The sequence below is a fragment of the Lipomyces doorenjongii genome, assembly GCF_038497915.1.
Source record: "Lipomyces doorenjongii strain NRRL Y-27504 unplaced genomic scaffold V1508scaffold_7, whole genome shotgun sequence".
In the NCBI taxonomy this organism is placed as follows: Eukaryota; Fungi; Ascomycota; class Lipomycetes; order Lipomycetales; family Lipomycetaceae; genus Lipomyces; species Lipomyces doorenjongii.
In genome coordinates this window covers 84,529-101,221 of record NW_027118074.1, presented here as the reverse complement: position 1 = coordinate 101,221, position 16,693 = coordinate 84,529, and the positions used below count along the sequence as shown (strand labels likewise).

Genomic DNA, 16,693 nt, shown 5'->3' with positions numbered 1-16,693 from the left:
GTTGTGATGAATGAACCAAATTTCAATCATAAATTGTTTTGAGAAGTATAATTACAAAAAGATTGTACAATCACCCACTTTTATCCTACACGACGCCATGATATATATTCTAAACCGTGTCTATCTGTTCATATAGACGCCAGCGCACCACCTCGTACGTTCTCATACAAAATGCAGAAAAGACCACGCCACTTTTAAAAGCCCATACATAGAATTACACTAAATTACAAATTTCCAAACTTTTTATCAGCAGCTATAGTCCCCAATATTTACCTTACATTAGAACATTGTCACTTCAGCGACTGTATAAACGAGTCTAGATTGTACTCTTCTTCATACTCCTTCTCATCCCAGAGCTCTGCCAAACCATGTACCGCGCTGCGGTCGCCTTTCTTGATAACCTGGCCTTGTTCATCAACCATATCCTCGTCTGCAGTGACAGGAGTCTTAGTCGTAGTTGCGGCGGCGGCGGCAGCATCATCGTTGATATTGAACAAGTCCAGAATCTGATCGGTGTCCATCGACGACAAACCAGCGTTCTGCTGGTTAACAATCGTGCTCGCGATATTGAGCTTGAACCGCTGGAGGCCCATGATCTTCTCTTCAACTGTGTTACGCGTGATGAGTCGGTACACGTTGACGACTTTCTTCTGTCCGATCCGGTGAGCGCGGTCCATAGCTTGGAGATCTTTCATTGGATTCCAGTCATGCTCCACGAAAATAACGGTGTCGGCACCAGTTAGATTTAGACCGAGACCTCCTACATGCGTCGTAAGAAGCAAGACGTCAATTGATGGATCCGCGTTGAAAGTCTGCACGATATCATGACGCTTACGAGCATCCGTGCTTCCATCGAGACGCATGTAGCTGACACCTGGAAGGAACTTCTGGAACACATCCTGCTCAACAATATCCAGCATTTCCTTGAGTTGGCAGAATATTAACGCCCTATGCTGTGAAATGACCCCAGCTCCAAAATCCTCCGGAACTGCTGTCGCGATAGAATTAGCCGACGTGCCGTTGGCACCAATTCCGCAATCCAAGAGGAGCGCATGCAAAGCGCCAAGTTTCGGAGCATGAGAAATGTCACGAAGGGGCTTTTTCTCTGCCGCAAGTTGCCTATTAACTTTGTCATACTGCGGATGTTTCGGGTTGAGCACCAACGCCGGATGATCACAGAGCTTGCGCATGTACTGTAGCGCTTGAAAAATATGTTGCTTATTCTCCTTTCCGGCAGTACTAACTTCGTTATGAACCGTATTCTGTTGCTTCTTTGCGAAATCCTCGTAAAGTTGCTTTTGAAGATCGGACAAATCACAGTAATAATCCTGGATAATCTTTGGCGGCAGGTCAGCCAATACATCCTCTTTTAAACGCCGCAGCAAGAATGGTAAGACTTGTTTATGCAACGCTTCGAGTGCCAATGCGCCAGCTTCTTGTTCCTTTGACGAGCTCTTGCTGTTTCGGCTCTGTGTGATAGGCTTCGAGAAGCGGTCATTGAAAACCTTTTCGGTACCGAGGAATCCAGGCATGAGGAAATCAAATAGCGACCACAATTCCAAGACATTATTCTGGATCGGGGTACCTGATAGAATAAGCCGATGATCCGCAGGGATCCCCTTGACGGCCTTCGTCAGCTTTGAGCTCGCATTCTTGATGATATGACCTTCATCCAGGACACAGTAGCACCAGTTCTGGGCCGTCACTATGTCGACGTCGTTTCTGCAAATATCATACGACGTAACAACGACATCTGCGCTGGCAAATTGGCTGGCAATGTGAGACCTCTGGTATGGATTACCAATGTATACCAGAACCTTCAAAAACGGCGCATAGGTGTGAAGTTCATGCTCCCAGTGACCGGTCAGAGTAGGCGGACATACGACTAAGGAAGGCAGAGGACGAGTTTCTACACTATGGGTGCGTGCATGCTCTTCAGCGCGAAGGTGATGATCGCTGGCGACAATACAGATTGTCTGAAGTGTTTTTCCAAGACCCATATCGTCGCAGAGAATACCATGGAGATGGTACTTATTCAAAAATGCAAGCCAATTGACCCCTTCTTGCTGATACTTGCGAAGATCGGCTTTAATTGCGACAGGGAGCGTGAACGACTCTACTTTGCTGGGATCCAACATCTGAGAAATAAATTTGCGTTCACGGTCGCGGCCCTCAAGAAGCGAAGGAGGAAGACCAGGTGGATCAGGAATACCAGCCTTTTGAACCGTCAGTTCATCTCAATCGATAAGCAATTAAACTAATACAACGTACCTCTAGTGGAACTAACTTGATCAGCTGAGCAAACGTAGTTGTTGCCAGTAACCTGATATCGTTATCCGAATCACTCATTCTTCCCAAAATTGGAACAATCAAGAACACAACGTATGGTAAGATATCGGCCTCCATCACGTGTACAAGATGGTAAACACACTCAACAGCACCTTGCCTGCACTTCAGCTCAAGCGCATTGTTGAACATGGGCAAAATATTCTCCACTAGAAATGTCATTCCCTTAGCCTTCATAACGCTGCACACAGTAGCAAAACACTTGGCGGCGGCATATCTTAGAACCGAGAATGTTGATTCCAGAGCAGTGGCCATCAACTCGAAATAGTTAACAAAAATACCGTGCAAATCTTGGTGCAGTTTTGGCAAAAGCGCACGAAGAACCGATAATCCGTCAACGATCTCCTGACCAAGCGTGGACTCAGGCAACATAATATCGCTAGGAAGAGGCTCCTTCAAGAACAAAAGTGGACTAATCATGCAATCCTTGAGCTTCGGTACCTTCTCAAACAGATTCGATCCAAACATATCAGCTAGAATTTCTAGAGCTGTCTTCGCACCACGACGTTTTGTACGAGCCTTCTTCGCTTCCCGCTGGTACGAGATAACATCCTTTGGATCACGTCTGTCTTCTTCCTTATGCAATGATAGTATAGAATTCTCGAGTTTCTCGTGGTGATGGAACTCAGGAACCTCCGCGGTATCGACGCACAAAAACGCACACAAATTCTTAATAATTTTATCCGAGGCTCCAATTTTTCCGTAACCGGCACAGAGCTGTACCAGCAAGGCAACCGACGCAGCAGAACGCCTTTGCAAATCGAAATTTTCTTCTTCTTTGACGCAATCCATCAAATTGCGAATGACCGGGTTCAGCTTCTTTGGCAAACTTGAGAGTACTGAGATATAAGCACCAGCGACGGCAGCAGCTATCCGGATCTGTCGGGACTCAATAGCTTCCTTTGCATCGCTAATAGCGATTCTCAAACTATCCTGAGCATGTTTCAGAGGATCAGCAACCGCGAATCGATATGAAGCCTGAATGCTCTTGCGGAGCCTCTCGATGTCGGAAGCCATCACACGCTCGCCGTCATCAAGACTGAATGCGTCTGGACCGGCGTCGGGTTCACCTTGCACGACAACAGCAAGCCGTGGAAGCTTATGTGATGACATTCGCCCGACATCAACGAAAACATTGAGTAGCGATTGCGCCTGTGCGCGGACAACTCTGAGATATGGCGCCATGTCCTGATAGATAGTATATGTATCAGAGACTTGCAGTATATCGGACAGTATTGGCGCAAAGTAGGATTTCAATGCCGACGGGCCCTTCGCATGCGATCCATATTCTTCCAAAATCATAGCAGCGATCAATCTAGACGTGGAGTACGGCGCAGTAGCAGCGACAGCATTAGTAGCAGACCCCAAGTATGATTCCAAAACATTTTGGAAAGTCATAATGTTACTGTCTGGCCAGAGACTCATAGCGTAACCCATTGCACTTGCCCCAGCAATCTTCATGCGTATCATGACTTCCATTCCGATAAGCTCGGCATCGCCTAAGAACACGGGACTGTCTATGTTATGTGCTGTCACAGGTGGCTCGTCCTTCTTTTCTGAACGTCTGCGTCTTTTCAGCGGAGGAGCATCAGAAGAACCGTTGGCAGGTCCACTATAGCCAATGCCAGCAGACGAGTTAGTTGCGGGATTCAGAGCCGCGAATGTAGCCCCAGAAGGACGGAGAAAAAGTGACGTATCCATAGGATATGTATTGCGATTGATGCCGATAGGAGTCATCAGAAGTGTAAGCAATGGATAGACGTGCGAGCTAAAAGCTTCCGCGAACTGTGTCTCGCCCTGTTTAGACAGCTTATCAGACAGTGCTTTGAATACTTCGAGAGATAAGTTCAGAACGGTCTAAAAAACGTCAATATGCATAACTAAATGTCGAGGAAGATGGTATACTACTTCATTTTGTTCCACCAGTAAGTTCTGAAACAGCAACCTCAATGCTTTTTCATCAATCCAGTCACTGGCGCCTTCGCCTTCAATATTCAAGAACGTCAATAATGCACGTAGAACAGCTCTTCGAACACTAGTAATGGAATGCCTTAGGAACGGATATAACCTCGGAACAAGCATAGCAAAAGACATCGATTGATCGGCGGTTGCGTTGACCTTCATTTGCTCTAGAACCTGCGGGAATGAGCACAACTTGGCAAGAAGGTCCATCACACTTCCAGTACTGGCGCTCAAATCATCCTTGAGGTTAGCAAGACAGTCCCAGACGACCTCGATAAGCTTATCCACAGACCGTGGACGCAGAAGGACAAGCTCAGATGCGATGGGAACGAGCGTAGCAGCACTCACAGCGCGAACGTCATCGTCTTGCTCATCAAGGCCGTGCATCACACACTCGACCACTCCGTCCAGGAGACCATACTTGCTATCTTCATCAAATAATAGATCCTTCCGCACAGCGACGAGATACCGCAGCCCAAGCATACCTCCATGACATGCCTCCCAGATAGGGAACGAGATACCGAAATTGGTCTGCATAACAAGATCATAAAGGACTTTATAAGTACTCAACACTGTGTCTCTTGGTAAATGAAGTAATAGGGCACCTAGCGTCTGCGCCACAGACTCTCTAATCGGTGCAACGACCTGGTCAGACACGTAATCACCGAATCTGTCGAGCGCAAATACACAACACATCCGACAAGCTAAATCCTCGAGCCACGCCTGATTCAGTCGATTGTTGTCTTTCCGAGACTTGCCAACAATCCGACCGGCACCAGATCCATGCACGCGGATAATTTCTCGCAATCCACTGGCAGCACCGTGTCGAGTTTCCCAAGCTTCGTCAAAAATATCAACCATAAGAAGTTCCGCGAGACCTTCGAAGGGCCACACTTGGCCCGTAGCTGCGGTCTGAATCGTGCTAGACGGATTCGGCGGGGCTCTGTGCTCAACGACTACACGGTCAGGCTGTGCCTGCGGTGTGACAGAAAAGTAATCTTGAGCTACAATTATGTTAATAAAGTGGAAAGTAACGGAAATACAATGACAAACAACCTTGAGACTGCTGTGCTGCAGGAGTAGAAGACAGTTTCCGTGAGGCAGTACTAGATGAGAGATCCACTGATCGGACCCTGCACAGTCGGATTAATATAACAAATTACAATTGATAAGGGAAACAAACCAACCTGCTGCTTTGATTCTTGGCGTCGGCTCTAGCTTTTCGCTTCGCCATGGCACGCACACGAGAACTCAGTCCAGTACTATCATCTGCCGGAGACTGCGCCTCTGGTATCTTGAGCGGCTGGGCTGAATAGGATTGTGAATGTTGCAGCTGGCCAGGTGTAGAAGGTACGCCAGGGGCTTTCCCACCCGGAGTCTGTGGGGCGAAGTCTTGGGCCGTGACAATGTCGTCCATGTACTCGCCACCGAGGCCAAGACGGGCAGTAACATTCCGCTTCTGAAGGGCAAGTCGTTCGGCAGGATCAAGATCAGCAAGCGAAAAATCGTATTCTCGACCGCCACTCCCAAGAAGCTTCATTCCATTCTTCAGAACGGTGCCAATATCGAAGGTAGAAAATGTAAGTAGATCGTCATCAGGGGATGACGGAGCACTTGAGGAAGCCTTGAGAGACTCTGTATTTATTTTCGCAAGTCGGGCTTTGGTATCACTGAGATCGTCTTCTTTTTTGATAAAATCAGAGGCCAGTGGCAGCGGAGGATAAAATGACGGCGTCCTAGCATGTGATGAAGGTCTCTTTTCTTCTCTGAACTCAGTTGCAGGCTCTTCCTCCTTCTTTACAGGTAATATATCCTCCTCCTTTTCTACTTTAATATCTTCATCCTCAAGTCTAGAGTCGCTGGCGTTGGGATCCCATTTTTCTGTGTAATCAGCGATACCACCTAACGCACGGGCAGCTGCAACACGGGTATCCCATTTCGGGGATCGTAGGTAGGGGAAAACTCGACCAAGTAGGTTATAGAGTTCTTCAGGGTGCGCTTTCTGGACATCCGCAATTTGGTCTGCCGCGGTGTTGCGGACCAGCTGCGTCGAGCCTGTGTCAAGTAACGAGACAAGACGATCCAGCCTAAACATGTTACTAAATGGCCTATGAGCCGGACAATTGCCCGGCACCGATAAAACGAACCTTGACATGACTGTTTACTTATCTAGGACCGCGGTCCCAAATCGGATCCGACTAACATACACCGACGGAGACAGTATGGGGTATGGGGTACGCGTGCGAAGACGCGTGCGAACAACGCGCTATCACGTGTAGAGCTAGAGAGATGATTGCGGTTGCAAGTGCGACTAAATGTGTGCTGATATGCTTGGCAGTGGGCGGGCGGGTGCGCGGGTTGGGTTGGATGTTTATATACTTTTGCACCCCCCGAACCGTCCGACGCAACGCTCGAGAGCATTTTTTGTCTGTGAGCCAGCTGAGTTCACTTTCTCTCTGTCGCTATCCGCAATTTTCCTGGATACTGCATCAGATCGCTTCGCTTGCCGAACATCACCAGCAGTTTTCGTAGTAGTCCCAAAACGCGATGGCCAATTATTGCGTAGTTTTGCTGCTGCTGCTAAATCGGAACAGGCACGCTTGTCACCGCTTCAGCCGACGTATGCGAGTTTGGAGCAACAAACTTTACACACTAGTCCTGATAGATGCTAACGCCGCACTAATTGCGCTTCGCTGGCGGAGAACCATGTGGCGCATTATCCCTAGCCCATAATCTAAACTAAGTGCACATTTCCACTATCGCAGTCTAAATTGTTTAGAATAACTTAACTATACGAAGAATCTCTTTAGTAAGTTCACAAATCGTCAGATTTCGCTAGCTGTTCATCTGGGGTTATAGCTGCAGCCGAAGTAGGCTATAAGCTTAAAAAGCTTGTTAGCAGCCAGCTTTGAAAAAGAGCGAGTTCATAACAGCGTCGATGTACCTTCTACCCGAAGTCAGTTTTTCGTCGTCTTCACTCTAAACCGTCCATTTTATGTGGGCCACTCATTATTTTTGTTATATGTGCTTCATCTGTCCCATCCGCGCGAAGTCGCATTGTGCTTAGAGGCTTAGTGTGTTATGCTTGCAATACTAAACGTTTGTGGCCGTACGTGCGTAAACGGCTAGATGATCCCCGCCGAGAATCCTTCCACCCCGCGCAAAGGGGTACGTACCCTAAACTAGTGTGCGAACACGGGATTTTCATTAACGCCTATCGTAACAGCAGAGTCACCACTCAGACTGACAATCCCTACACAGTCTTTTGGTGTATTTCTACTCAATACATCTTGGTATTTTCCACAGGATTCGCTATGGCACAGGTATATGCTGCTGGTCCTGGGCAACAACAATATGCTACGCAGCCGCAGGCTGTTCATCCCCAGCATGTAGTCCATCACCAGCCGGCCTACCAGATGCCATATGCAAACGGCGGTGGTCTCACTATCCCGCCTGGTACATATCCGCCGGGGACTCCATTAGTAGTGGGCTCACACAACGTTACAATTGAGCGGTATTTGTCCGAGGGTACGTGCTGAGATCCGCATGGCGTAAGACGCCAGTGTACCAACATGCTAACATCGCAACCATAATTTCAGGCGGATTCGCTCATGTTTACGTTGTACAACTGGATCGCAATGTCAATGGAACTGACACGGCTGTTCTGAAGCGAGTGGCTGTTCCTGATAAGGAGAGTCTAGGCACTTTACGAACAGAAGTCGACACTATGGTAGTCAATTCTTTTTGTTTGCATACGATTGATTTGCTAATATTTAGCGGTACAGAGACGTCTGAGAGGACACAGAAATGTTGTCAGCTACATTGACTCCCACGCATCGCATCTCAAAGCCGGTGGATACGAAGTCTTCTTGTTAATGGAATACTGCTCTGGTGCGTCACCCTCGAAGCAGTTGCTCGTGTAAGCGAAAGCTTGTACTGACATCTTGTTCTCTACTCTATAGGTGGCGGATTGATAGATTTCATGAATACTAGACTCCAGGATCGGTTCACAGAAAGTGAAATTTTAAATATTTTTAGTGACGTGGTGGAGGGTGTAGCCTGCATGCATTATCTAGAACCACCACTGATACACCGTGATCTTAAGGTTGAAAATGTGTTAATATCAGGAGATGGTCACTGCAAAGTTTGCGATTTCGGGTCGTCCTCTAGGGTTATTGGGCCGGGTATGACTGGAACGGAATGCAGAATGATTGAAGATGATATTCAGCGGCACACGACGATGCAGTATCGGTCGCCCGAGATGGTCGATGTATACAGGCGGCTACCAATTGACGAGAAATCAGATATATGGGCATTGGGTGTTTTACTGTACAAGCTGTGCTATTACACAACACCGTTTGAGGAACAGGGCCAATTAGCAATTTTGAACGCGACGTTCAAATTTCCGCCACATCCCCCTTATTCAGAACGGATCAAAGGGCTGATAACTGTAATGCTACGCGAGAATCCTCGCGATCGGCCAAATATTTATCTGGTTTTGAAAGAGGTCTGCTCCATGCGTGGGGTCGAGGTCCCCATCAAAGACGTATGGGTTCTTGTCGTTGTCTCTGTCGTGGCGTTATACTAAAATTTATCTCAGAAATATGCATACCGCGCGGATGAGGATCGACGACGGATGCCACCACCAATCGCCGTAACCGCAAATAAGCAAGCCTCGGGGTCCGTCAATGTGATTAAATACGAGAAGCCAACTGTCCAGCAGCAGGTAATTCCCGATATCACGCCGATGCGGCGCGGGCGCCTTCCGCCACCATCGAAGCAGGCGTCGAAATCCACCCAGCAGCCACCTCCACAGCCTAAGCGACCTCAACCTGTACACTCCGAGTCAGACTCAAACCAGCGTCCATCCTATTTACCACCGCCATCGCCCTCACCTTCACCACCAAATACTGCTGACATTGACGATGCTGACGCTGCCATCTCTAATCGGTTCCCATCGATTGAAGTCATTAATCTGAGACCGACACCTCTACGGCGACCTTCACAGTATAGTCTGGACAGCAGTCCGGAGCGCCCATCAATGTCGTTTGATCAGTCACAGGCAACTTTCCCGACGCGTCCGAGCTTCGAAAGCGACCGTTCGATGTCGGGAGTTAGCATTTCATCTCTTCAACAACCACAGCCTCAGAGACCAGTAACGGTCTCGACTGGCGCAGTGACTTCGCCTGAAATTCTCCAGCGCCGAGAATTTTCAGGTGGTCGTCATTCTCGGTCGCATTCGTCATATCCAATAATATCGTCCGAGGAAATGCCTCGCTCAGCCTCAAATTCACGACCAAGTTCTAGGACCGAATGTGTGCCGATTCGAGCTCCTTCTCGGGGCATCACGCCATCATGGTCGCGACGACCGTCTGCAGAGATCAACGCCGGGTCCAGATCCAGCAGCTTTTTGTTCCCACGCCGGCCATCTTCTACCTCATCCAACTCAGGAAAAGCTCGGCCTGTCAGCATGTTTTTGGATTCAAGCATGGACTTTCTGCGAAGCATCGGCAGTCGCAGCGGACCCGCAAGCCCTACTGGATCAGCACATTCGGCATATGAATCTAGCCTGCGTCCGTCTGCCACTGGAGAGCGTCAGATTAACGACCATGTCGAGTCCAACGTGGAATTCCTAAAGTCATTAGACATGGGTGGTTCCAGGGTCGTGGATTACGGATCGAAGACTATTCCTCCATCCGCGGCTCCACAGGCTGGACTTGAGCCGCGGAGTATCAGCGTTGGTTCGACTGTGCATAAACATGGCAAGAAGGGTAGTATGTCTGTGAAATTGGCCGGCAAGTTTGGTGATGCATTTCGAAAGTTCGAGCAGCAGCAAAATACTGGGTCGGATCGCCGGATGCCGAGTCCTGAAAAGAAGAAGGATAGCTTTAAGTTTGGTCGTACAACTCGTCCTTCTTCGGGTAAGCTTTTTCGGCGGAGTATGTCTGGCGGTAAGCGAGCACAGACTCCTCCAGACATCGAGAAGAAGGAGAGTGTTAGTGTTACGAACACAGGTACCACGGGTACGAATGAATCCTGGGAAGTCAAGTCAGACGAGATTCCCTCGCCTGTTCGCGATGCGATTGAGCGAAGGATTATTTCCCAGGAGCAGAGACGAGAAAAGGAGCCAGCTGCAGAACGTGGACGTCGATTACCTACTGATCTTGCATCTCGTGTACCACCAGCGAAACACAGCCGTTCGTCGATAGATGGTGCGCCCGCGCCCTCAGGGATTAAAGAACCACCACCAAAGTCTGCTCGTCCATCGATGGACAGCGCGCGCTCGGTTTCGCCAGAAAAGCCTCTTGTGCCAGCCAAGTCTCCAACAATCGCGGCAAAGGCTGAGCCACGGATTGCAACCATAAACTCCGCGCCAGGACCAGCAGTAGCATCCGCAGGCAGACCACGTGCGACCAGTATTCAGAATCGAGTCCAGCAACTCCTAGCTCAGAGCCAAAGTTCACCGGTTACACGCACTGCATCCGGATACGGTCATTATACCGATGTCGAGTCAAATAATGAAGATGATTCTGCCGGTAACGGATCTAATCGCGCAATAACTATAGGTGGCGTCGCGGATCACAAAGTTGGCGAGATGTACGTCATTATTGAGCCAATTAGTCACGTTGATGCAGAGCGTATGGGATCCGATATGGGGCTCGGCGATCGCGAAATTGCCGGCAAGGAGTTTGACGAAGCGAAATTCTTGGCGCACGGGCGACAAAACACGCATCACACGTCATACAGTCACTTCCCGCACGACCGGCAGACCTCGCAAGTCCCACAGCTTGAACTCAAAGCTAGTGAATCGTCGAAGTCTCAACTACCAAAGCAACTTCGTCCTGTCCATGCATCTCACAAATCCGACATGGGCACCGTCCCGATAGACAACAAACCATCGCCACCACCCAAGCCAGCTCAGCTACAGTCTGCATCACCGAAGCGTGTGGAAAAGCCGCTAATATCACCATTGATCAATACGCAGTCGGCACAGCCTCCGAATACAGTCGGCGACGGCGATTGGCAGGCTACTTTTAACAAACGATATCCAAGTCTTTCCGGGCTCGAACAAGTTGAAGTTAAGATTCGGGATATGGATCTTAATACCGAGGGCAGCGATGCCGGAGGATCTAGTTCGGCTAGCTCGAGTCGCCGGCGGCGGGTGGAAGGTAGAGTCTAAACATGGCTAGTTCTGTCATATTATATTGCATGGTGTTCTTACAAGTATTTGTAGTGCGTATTTAATCGTATATATTAGCATTTTTGAGCAATAGGGTTGATGTGAGTTGATATAAGTAGGGCCAACCAGGCTCGTGGGTAATTTTTATCCTTGATATTCATGCGTCAGTTTGGACATTTGTATCGTATACATTTACTTTTTGTGGGTTTAGATATCGGTTTTTGTGATGTGTGCAATCATAATGAGTCGTCTATTTGTTACTTTGATCATTTTATTGGTCGTTGACCGTGGCGAAACCCAATGATAGTACGGTTTCTTATATTTGTGAATGACATAAGTAAATGGGTATAGCTGGTGGTGTTGGAGGACCTTATTTGGCTATTGCAGTAACCTGGATTATATTCTCTCTAGACTCTAGTCTATGCTTTAGTCAGTTAGAATCAATTGCAAGTATTTCTGGAATACCTGAAACGTGCACAGCGGAATCTCTGGGATGTTGCCTAAGGAAAGAGCTGTGAGATAATGACTTAATCAGAGCGATGGGATTACTTGTTTCTATTGATCCTCATATCCAAATAAAATCTAACCATTACAAAGCAAACAGCATTCAATAATAGCCCATCTCAGTAAAAGTTAATATACCGCTGGGAACTTCGACAATCGGCCACCATCAGTAACGAGGACGGATCCGGTTGAATACCCACCTGCGGCGGATGCAAGATACAAGATCGCGCCGCCCATCTCCTCCTCGTTCCCTGCTCTCCGTAACGGGATGACCTCTGGCGGGTATGCATCCAGATGGATCTTGTTATTGGCATCGATCGTGCCGCTCGGGCCGCCTGTCATCTGGGAAGGGTACATTCCCGGCGCAAGGATATTTACGCGAATGTCATAGTCGACAAAAAACGTCGCGAGCATCTTGCCGAGGTGCATAGTCGCCGCCTTGGAAACATTATACGTAAACGCGAACGGTGTGATGCGCATGAACCCAGCTATCGAGCCCGTGACGACAACCTGTGAGGTCGGCTTGCCCTGCTCCCGCTTTTTATTCCCTAAATCCAACAACTCTAAAAACGCGACCGTCGTGAAGAACACGGATGTGACATTGACGTTGAACGTACGTCCCCAATCCTCCTGCGACTTGTTCATCCAAAACTCTGACAACGCCTTCACGTCATTCTTTATCTCTGGCGTGAAATCATTCAATGGCTCCGACATCACGCCCGAGTTCACCACCAGTAAATCTACGTGTCCGGACTTTTCCTTGATGATGCCTGTAGCGCGTAGAAGATCCTCCTTGGATGTAACGTCGCCTTGGATAGCGAACATGTTGCCATGTTTGGAATACATCTTGACAGCGTTCTCGAGCACGCTCAGGCGGCGGCCAATGATGTATACTATCGCGCCGTTGTTTTCGAGGGCGGTGGCCATCATGAGGCCAATACCTGGTACTTTTGTCAGCTTGAATTGAGTAAAAGTGAGTGGATAGACGTACCGGTACCGCCGCCGGTTACGACGCAGACCAGACCATCGACACTGAAGAGGTTGTTGATTCCGAAATCGGTCATGCTGTCAGTGGTCGCAATTGAGAATTCACAATATGATAGATCGCAATGCCGTGGATACAACTGGGTAAGCGGTTGTACCGGAGCAACAGCAATAAATAGGTACTGGAATAATAAGAGTCAAGCTAAAGTGGGTGGCAATAGTGAAGTTGACAAGCTTCCACAATCGGACGCGCTTACTAATCTCCGCGGTCATTTTTTTCTGCGACCCGCTTAGCTCGACAGGCTATTTATTCGTACGCGGATTTATGAGGATTCAGGAATTAGAATTTAAAATTGTTTTGTTTGACTTGATACCGTGCCGACTGTGATCTTGGGACGCGGCTGAGGACCCTTCGTAAATCCGGTTCTCCAACGCCGACGTTGTGCCGGGCGGGCCGGGCGGGCCACACTGACTAATGTAGCTAATTCTTACCTCCGGCTTTGTCTGCTTATCACAGAATACAAATAATCACAATGTGCTTTCAGACATCATTTGGGCCCGTAACTTTGCACACTTCAGCAAGCATATGCTACTAATGTCGATTTGCGAAATGACCAGTTCCTTCGAGGCATTCCTACACCGACGGCCGATAACACCGAGCGTGAGAAGCGCAATCTCTTGGGTCTACTCGGCATAAATACCATCATAGGTTCTAATCAAGAAAATAAGTAGGAAGAGTAGATATTGCAACAATACAAGAATATATAACTTAACGTAAAATCCGTAGCAAACATAATTAGTAGAATCAAAGATACAAACTGATGCGCATACACTCCACCTAAATTTTTGCATCGCCCTCTGTGTATGTGACCGAATGATTAATGACGCCTGCGAAACAAAGAAAAACAGGAAACGGATTAATAAGACATAACTTTTTACCCACCGATCTTTTTGTCTCCGAATAATACAACATGGTAACTCGCTCCATGCAAACAAATAACACATGACGGATATGCCCTCGTAGCTTCGCTAGGAGTCCAGTCAACTGCGAAGCAGCGAAGCACTGTGCGAATGAAATAGACGAAATGAGGTAAACGATAACTCCGATTCTATAACCATTTTGCCCTAACCAAATCTATCTAACAAAGTCTGCTGCGAATGTGTCCTCTGTCCTGTGTCCTGTGCACACAAAGCCCGTCATAGCCAGTATGGTGAGCCAAATATGACAAATTCGATTAATTGCCTACTGCTGATGCTGAGACGCTTGCGCTGGATGAGAAATAGACTGCTGTGGAGGCGCAGGCGGCGGAACTGGCTGTATCAATGGTGACGGCATCATGGGCGATTGCATCATCTGATATTGCCCCTGCAACTGCAACTGGGCCATCTGGGCCTGCAGTTGCGGTGCAGAGCCATATCTATATGGCAGCTGGCTTACACCAGCAGGAGTCATGATAGGAACACCTTGGAATTGCGCCGCCTGCATATTCTGGAACGCAGGCGACATGCTCAATGCCGGTGCGCCCCAGTATGTGGTCACTGGGATACCGTTGTCATACGCGTTGTAATTGTAATTTGCATGTTGATTGCCGTAGTCTTTCTTGTTGTGTTTCACGCTGCCGCCGTAGCTATTATTCTTCATGCCCGGCGAAGAAAATCTCGAGGACGAAGCGGACGCTTGTGCAGACGACGCAGAAGACGGATGAGCGGCAGAGTTAGAGGCCCGCGTTTCAGGGTACCGATCAAGTCGCACAGTCAATATGCGACCCTCAAACTCAACTCCGTTGAACACGTCAATTGCATGCTGCGCATCATCCTCAGTTTCAAAGATGGCGATCGCGAAACCACGAGATTGTCCTTCGGTGTTGTTAATAATGTCGACCCGGACAACTTTACCGGCTGTTTGCACGAATTCTTTCAGATCACGCCATTCAGAGTTGAACGGAATATTACCGATAAAGACTTTCCGCTTGTCGACTGTTTGGTGGCCGCGATGATGATAATAATTCTGTGAGAATTCGGAGAATGAAGCAAGAGAAGGAGATGATGATGGTGGTGTATGTGAGTTATAGAATTCAGCAGGATACTGGCCCAAAACCGGAACAGGCATGACAGGGGATGGCGGAATAGCATAGGGCATCTGGGACGGAATCTGCCCGGTAGCCGTGCTAGCCATAGGAGGAGTGGAATGCATTCGAGATCGGGATTGCTGCGGTGGCTGTGCATGCTGCATATTTGGCGATTGACCCTGTGCTAAGGGAGGTATGACTGGTGGCTGGAACACCATTGGGGCAAAGGCCGGTGCCAGTGGTTGGGTGGCAGACGGATATGGGACGACTATAGAGGGCGACATCAAAGCCGCAGAGAGCGTCCGTGTGTGCCATTCGTAGCCGTCCAAAAATTCTGTGTTGTTTAGCGTAGGTCGGGATATGGAAGTTTCAGTCACATCGCTACTTACGGACAGTCTTAAGTGCAGTCTCACGACCTCTTACTGTTATGCTACCAACACCGTGTGATCTCCTGTTGTTGTTGTCGACGGTAAAGACCTCTGATCGAACGATGAGGTGGTTTGGAATGATCTCCTTGACGAGATCCTTGAGTTCCTGCCAGCGGACAATATAAGGAAGCTAACAGGACACGTCAGAACACCAGAACTCCAGTTATGGCATAGATAAGTTATCGAATCGAAACCTACGTTAGAAACCGAGATCACATAGTGACCTGACTCGTTCTGCGGCACGACATGCTGCGACAGTGGCACAGGAAGACCCTGCATTGTAGCCAGACTTGCGAGCTGCGGTCGCTGGTACAGTTGCTGGGTCACTGCGAACTGCTGTTGGTGCTGTTGACGCTTTGTGTAAGAATCGTGAGTTCGTTGTCCGCCCGATAGACCGTTCTGCGACGAATTTGAAGTTGACTGCAAGTCGGGATCAATAAATGCGGGCTGCTGATTTGAGGTCGTGGACGAGGTCTGACTAGATGAGATCGATGTGGTTTGCGATTCGGAGGATGATATTAGAGCCGGCGGGGATGACGATGATGCGACTACGAATGGCGAGTTAGCAGTCGCAGCATTCGCGTCTGACCTGTCCCCCGAAACTGAGGGTGATGGAAATGGGAGATTGAGTGAATTTGAGGAGACGATTGTCAATGTTGGCGTGGGAGTGTTGTTCTTTTGCCGCAGCTCTGGCGATGAGGGGCGGGGGCCCGACTTAGAAGGAGAGGGGGTCGCTGGGTTGGATCTAGACATGGTGTCCATTTTGGTCGACCGCAGACAGACCGAGTCCCGTGTATGCGTTTGTTGATTATGATGGTGAGTAGATGTAACGAAGATAACAGAACAGTAATAGGTGGAATGCGAGTGGATCGAATATGATTGTTTTTGGATTGTGAGGAATAGTTATCGTGGAGAGTGGACAAGGAAGGAGAGTTAATGTGGGCGTTGCGGACTCGTACACACAGTTTACGCTGTTGCAGCAACACGCACTTCGCCGTAATATTGGCCCCGCCTCTTCCCTCGCCTCCCCCAAGCAGTGCGTCAATATCGCGTGGCCGTCGGTCTGCAAATCCTGATCTGCACGAATCACCACGTACAGAATATTTTAAGTAATTACGTGCCGAGGTATTTTATTATAAGTACACTTTGGTCAGATTCAGGCATGGCGGCATCAGCCAATTCAAGGGGGTGCGGCTGCCAGCCACTGATGCGGTCCCTAC

At 48.7% G+C, this 16,693-nt stretch overlaps 5 protein-coding genes across 5 annotated transcripts; 1 reads left to right on the top strand and 4 right to left on the bottom strand.

The window, feature by feature from the left end:
• Positions 1-34: 34 nt before the first annotated feature.
• Positions 35-6,655, bottom strand: V1508DRAFT_411333 (uncharacterized protein). Its single transcript, XM_066939448.1, has 6 exons — positions 6,456-6,655; positions 5,496-6,395; positions 5,365-5,441; positions 4,255-5,312; positions 2,272-4,203; positions 35-2,216 (listed from the first exon to the last, which is right to left on the bottom strand). Exons 1-6 carry the CDS (start codon positions 6,461-6,463, stop codon positions 291-293), a joined length of 5,901 nt encoding a protein of 1,966 aa, XP_066797824.1. The 5' UTR covers positions 6,464-6,655; the 3' UTR covers positions 35-290.
• Positions 6,656-7,724: 1,069 nt separating this feature from the next.
• Positions 7,725-8,966, top strand: V1508DRAFT_402477 (kinase-like domain-containing protein; the record flags this gene model as incomplete). The annotated part of the gene is made up of 5 exons (XM_066938489.1): positions 7,725-7,836; positions 7,908-8,038; positions 8,094-8,199; positions 8,271-8,886; positions 8,909-8,966. 5 exons carry the CDS (start codon positions 7,725-7,727, stop codon positions 8,964-8,966), a joined length of 1,023 nt encoding a protein of 340 aa, XP_066797823.1.
• Positions 8,967-11,794: 2,828 nt separating this feature from the next.
• Positions 11,795-13,157, bottom strand: V1508DRAFT_459944 (uncharacterized protein). The gene is made up of 2 exons (XM_066942757.1): positions 12,984-13,157; positions 11,795-12,933 (listed from the first exon to the last, which is right to left on the bottom strand). Exons 1-2 carry the CDS (start codon positions 13,054-13,056, stop codon positions 12,122-12,124), a joined length of 885 nt encoding a protein of 294 aa, XP_066797822.1. The 5' UTR covers positions 13,057-13,157; the 3' UTR covers positions 11,795-12,121.
• Positions 13,158-13,616: 459 nt separating this feature from the next.
• Positions 13,617-14,100, bottom strand: V1508DRAFT_261999 (uncharacterized protein). Its single transcript, XM_066936438.1, has one exon. It carries the CDS (start codon positions 13,979-13,981, stop codon positions 13,661-13,663), a length of 321 nt encoding a protein of 106 aa, XP_066797821.1. The 5' UTR covers positions 13,982-14,100; the 3' UTR covers positions 13,617-13,660.
• Positions 14,101-14,219: 119 nt separating this feature from the next.
• On the bottom strand, positions 14,220-16,226 carry V1508DRAFT_349920 (uncharacterized protein; the record flags this gene model as incomplete). The annotated part of the gene is made up of 3 exons (XM_066936771.1): positions 14,220-15,379; positions 15,435-15,603; positions 15,672-16,226. The coding sequence occupies 3 exons, from the start codon at positions 16,224-16,226 to the stop codon at positions 14,220-14,222; spliced, it is 1,884 nt and encodes a 627-aa protein (XP_066797820.1).
• Between the last annotated feature and the right edge of the window lie 467 nt (positions 16,227-16,693).